We start from the raw sequence: 5,348 nt of genomic DNA, 5'->3' as shown, positions 1-5,348 counted from the left end.
TGTTTAGTTCATACTAGTAGTGGATGACAGATGCCAATATGCCATTATAGTAGTAGATATGATAGCAAATGTTGTCTTGTCTGGTCCCCTTAAGCCATCAAACTCATACACATTATGATTTTCTCTACTTATTTCTCATCTTCTATTAAGAGTTATTTAATACATGGACCCCATTCTATTTCAATTGTATCACAACTTTTACCATGCATGTGAGCATTTTCAGTTTCAAAAAGTGCATGCACTGAGTTAACTCAAATCGACTCATGAGACTCAAGTACCTTGCCATGCCTTCCAGACAAAACCAGTTCATGCATAAATGAGATTTAAGGAAAGGTCAAACTTCATTGTACTATCGAAGCTCGAAAGTCTGAGAGAGAATCATCAACACTAGTACACTGTCAGGAATCTATTTTCCTTAACACATTTAGTATCATCCGTTGCTTTCGTACCCTCTTTTTTGACCACCTATTTCTGTCCGAATTCCTACCACCTTATTTAAATTTACACCCACTCAATTAAACATAGTCGATCGTACAGTAATAACAGTAATTCTTCAATGTTCATATGGACCTTTCTTCATTCTTATATAAGATTCAAGTTCTAAGCTTTTGGGATTTGCGATTCTTTCGTTTTCCATGTGGGTATAGTGTCATAATCGGTATGTACATGTCCACTTTCTTGGGCCAAAGTGCAATAAATTTTTGAAAGAATGTGGTCGATAAGTTTGTTTGTATATATGTTCTGAATGTGTAATGCATTTGCAGCTATGAACAAGAAAGCGTTTATGAAGATGCGGGGGTTCATGTGCCAGTCACCGGAGGGAACAGCGTCGTGCATGATACCCGACTGCCGGCCGGTGATTGTGTCACGGAGGTCGGCTGATCGGACGTTGGTTGAACATGCGAGGTTGTTGAGTAATACCAAGTACATTCGACTTGCAGAGCGTCGTGGGTTTGTTGTTCCGGCGAGGAGATCGGCATCGGCTGCTGACTCTGTTTTGTCAGCGGCGAGAGACGACCGCCATGATCGGGTGAAGTTGGACCAAAATGCCCACCCTTTATCGACGGCCAACCAGGTCTTTCAGGTAGGTTTTTTTTTTTTTTTTTGAATTAGATTAATTTGTGAATAAATAAAAATAAAGTAAATTACAAATTTACACCTATGTTTTACACAAAGTTTTAAGTTCAGACCAAAATTTGAAATTGTCCCAATGTCACTCTTAAGTTTGTATTTTTTTTTTTCATATAAACCTAATGACAAGCTTGGGATGATATGAAACTTTGGACTATATTTTATAATTTCTGGTAAAATATAGGGACCGAATTTGTAATATACTGAAAAAGTAAGAGCAAACTACAGCCTTGGTCCCTGTTTTGGAAAATTGATACAATCTAAGTTTCAAAATTTATCACGATATCGGATCTTTTGGTTGTTATAGTTGCTCACAGTTTTAAAATATCATTTTACCTCCATTTTTTTATATTTACAATTTAACTTAATATGGACCCTATATATTTCTCTGTATATCTCTCTACATATAAAATTTGAATTTATAGAATATAGTTTTGGTTCCCGTAATTTACATCTTCTACAAGTTTAGTCCTACTTCTGAAAAGTTGATGCTAATTATCTTTATAATTGAAAAATCACCAACTTTGTCCCTTAATAACCAGTTTTTGTCCATATCCATCCGTTAAAAACATGTATAATGACAAAATTACAATATTTTTTTGTCCTTTTCCAATTTTGATTTTTTATTTTATTAAACTTTTATTTATTATTAAATAAATGGCCCACCTACTCCATCTTGAAAGTAACTGGGGACACCGGCTCCACCATTATCGTCGAAGATAGAGATGAAAGAGGGGAAAGTAGTAGGAATTGCAAGCAAGCAGTGGTGGATCCAGACCGAACGTCAATTGGGGTCCGCTCGTGGGAGCGTTTTCTGGCAAATTTGATTCGTTTCCCGTGGTTAACAACGACTGTAGCGGTTTCAAGCAACTGCAAGCAATTTTCGACGACTATGAGTAATTTACCAGCGACTGGAAGCGTATTCTAACAAGTATGTGGTTGTCTCTGGCTTGTTTTCTTAGTAAAGGTGTGCACACTGGCAGCTAGGCTAGGCTAAAAAGGGAAGAATTTGTTATTTGTTGGTGCAAGAGATGTCAATATTTTTGTGATGTGTGGACCAATTACTTATCTAATAACTATAGACGCAAATAAATTATATGTGTAATAGGTTTATCCCGTCCAAGTGATGTCATACACCCCACTACCCAAAGTGTGGCTCCGCCACTATAGGCAATAAAGAGAGGGATAGGGGAGAGAGTTATTGGAGTTGAAAGCAATAGAGAAAGATGGGAGATAAAGGGTCAGAGAGGGAGGTGGAGGAGATGGAGGAGAAGAAACTGATGGTGGATGAGATGGTTGATCATATACTTGATGCAAGTGAGTGAGATTAATGGTGGAGGAAGTGAATGGTGCCATATTTGGTGTAGACAAGAGAGATCCATGGTGGAGGTGGCCAATAACCGGCTAAGGGATTAAAACTGACGAATTTTTGCAACCATGAGGACTATTAGCATTAATTTTATAAAACTAGAACTAAACCAGCAAGAAAGCTTAAACCACAGGGACCAAAATTGTAATTTACTCTAAATATGATACAGTACACACCTTGTGGTTTAATTAACAGTTGTACTTAACTGAGAAGAATATTATGTTTGTAGGTGGTGGTGATGAGGGTTTCCATTCACTGTCATGGGTGTGCTGGTAAAGTCAAGAAACATTTATCAAATATGGAAGGTACAATTACTTTTCTACCCTTATCGTCACAATAACAATGAATACTCTCTTTCTAGAGTATAAAATTATTTGGATTAATCCTCGATGCATGAATATATATTAGGAAGGGTATATATCTACAACTGTGTAAAAGTACCAAAATGCCTTTATTTAAACTAAGTATTAATGACTATTATTAAAACTGATTTATATTACAAAAAATTGTTTGTTATAAACTTATAATATAAGGACAAAAATATTTAATATTATAATTTAGACATTATTTAATTTAAAAAATATATATAAATATACACTATTACTTATTCACCCATTTTATCTCTACGAATAATTAAACACTTTGAAAATGAATACAGGTGTGACGTCGTTTAGCATTGATCTGGAGAGCAAGAGGGTAACGGTGATGGGACACGTGTCGCCAGTGGCTGTATTGGAAAGCATATCAAAGGTGAAGAAAGCTGAGTTTTGGCCTTGCTGATACCCAAAAGTTAAATGCATTGTATTTTGTATTCCATGTTTTTTTTATTTGGTTGGATATTTATTTATGTGATGGAATTATATGGTTATACTTTTATAAGTTAGCGTAATGAAATAGAGTTTTTATGATTTACATAGTGATATTTTAATTATTATAAATTTTTAGTTATAAAGACACACAAGCTTTAAATTTTGTCAGAAAAATTATCTTAAAACACTTTTTGTGTTTTTTTACTATAATTATCATAACTTTTAGTTTACCATAAATAAAATTCACAAATGGTCCGTGAGCTTTGTTGTATATTGCAAATTTGATAAAATGGTAAAATAGTGTTTTCATAAAAATCTAACAGCTAAAAAATTAGATTTAACGGTAGAATGACCATTCATGGAATTTTGCAAACCACATATACCAATGGCATCACGTTTTTCATAAAAGTCCTCAAAATGAAATATTTTGCAAACCATATGGACTAATTATGAATATCTCTCTCTCTCTCTCTCTCTCTATATATATATATATATATATATATATATATATATATATATATATATATATATATATGTGTGTGTGTGTGTGTGTGTGTGTGTGTATGTGTGTGTGCGCGCGCGCAAAAGCTCAACAAAGAACTATTTTAAACCATAGAACCAATGAACCATTATATTTTTAAGATTTAGATCTTATTATTTATAAAAAAAATTAATATATAAATTCATACATTTTTATGTTATTTCCATTGATATTAAATTTGATAATTTTTTTTACTTATTTTATCTATTCGGATTCAAATTATGAATCTGCATTATATATTATTAATTTGTATAAATTCACTGTATGAATCTGCACAAATTCATAGTGTGAATCTGCATAGATTCACAGTGCACAGATTTTACAGGGTGAATCTGTACAGATTCACAATGTGAATCTGAACAAATTCACAGTATGAATCTGAACATATCAATTTTTTTAATCAAGTTTGATATCAACGAATAGAGGATAAAAAGATATGAATATTCATATTTTTAGTTCTTTTTTTATGAAAATTTTGCTATAAAAGTTTAGAAAAGATTGGTTCTTTGGTTCTAAGGTTTAAAATGATTCATTGTTGAACCCAACCATATATATATATATATATATATATATATATATATATATATATATATATATATATATATATATATATATATATATATATATATATATATATATATATATATATGCATTGTGACAACCTGAAGATTCCTAGAGCAAACTAAGTCAAAACTTCACCCAGGTATTAGTAGATTCACAACGCACTTGATGCAATGGAACATTAAAAACCAAGAAAGAGCATACTTATACAAGTTTATATATATACACTTTGAAAGCCAAGTTATAATGAACCTTTGAAAAACAAATGAAGTCAACAAGCCTTAAGGAGTCAAAAGGAATCAACACAAGTCAATATGATAAGTTTAAAAACATGTCATTATATACTTATAATGAACCTTTGAAAAACAAATGAAGTCAACAAGCCTTAAGGAGTCAAAAGGAATCAACACGTCAATATGATAAGTTTAAAAACATGTTATTGTATATTACTTAAGGATTTCGATTTTTAGAAACTTGGAACCCTATAAGACCGTAATCATATGCTTTTAGATTGATAGATCCGAAATCCCTTCATGAGAAAAGCCTAGAACCGAAAACACATTTAAGGCCCATTAAAGATCCGAAAACACTTGCTTTTAGGAGGTTAGATCCGAAAACCCTTTGGTGTTTTCTTCTAGGTCCGAAAACACCCCTCTTCTAGAAGACCTTGGCCGAAAACTCTTTTCTCTTAGACTTAGAATCCGAAAACTCTTTTCCCTTTGACTTTAGGAACGAAAACCCTTTTCTTTAGGCCCATTAAAGGTGAAAACTCACTTCCTAGAAGATATTAAGTCCGAAAACCCCTTTTATTATTCATAGTTTCATCCGAAAACACTCCTAAATATCTCATATCTTATCCTAATTTAGCATATCATGGTGATAGGATTCAGATACCAACGAAAAGTTCACATCACCTCCTTATATTACTTCCTATTTA

General features: G+C 32.6%; 1 protein-coding gene across 1 annotated transcript; it reads left to right on the top strand.

Moving 5' to 3' along the window:
* The first annotated feature begins 260 nt into the window (after positions 1-260).
* On the top strand, positions 261-3,412 carry LOC145063629 (uncharacterized). Its single transcript, XM_079011224.1, has 4 exons — positions 261-658; positions 765-1,084; positions 2,730-2,805; positions 3,159-3,412. The coding sequence occupies exons 1-4, from the start codon at positions 565-567 to the stop codon at positions 3,278-3,280; spliced, it is 612 nt and encodes a 203-aa protein (XP_078867350.1). The 5' UTR covers positions 261-564; the 3' UTR covers positions 3,281-3,412.
* The last annotated feature ends 1,936 nt before the right edge of the window (positions 3,413-5,348 follow it).

The sequence above is a fragment of the Lactuca serriola genome, chromosome 7 (assembly GCF_051521515.1).
Source record: "Lactuca serriola cultivar US96UC23 chromosome 7, Lser_US96UC23_V15, whole genome shotgun sequence".
In the NCBI taxonomy this organism is placed as follows: domain Eukaryota; kingdom Viridiplantae; phylum Streptophyta; class Magnoliopsida; order Asterales; family Asteraceae; genus Lactuca; species Lactuca serriola.
Note: the sequence above shows the minus strand (reverse complement) of the source record. Positions and strands in the feature narration are given on the sequence as shown.

Bases quoted from the DNA above. Each gene is read 5' to 3' on its own strand.
- LOC145063629 (XM_079011224.1), top strand. From the start codon at position 565: ATGGACCTTTCTTCATTCTTATATAAGATTCAAGTTCTAAGCTTTTGG. The intron at 659-764 runs GTATGTACATGT...ATGCATTTGCAG, and splicing joins TGGGTATAGTGTCATAATCG to CTATGAACAAGAAAGCGTTT. The intron at 2,806-3,158 runs GTACAATTACTT...AAATGAATACAG, and splicing joins ACATTTATCAAATATGGAAG to GTGTGACGTCGTTTAGCATT.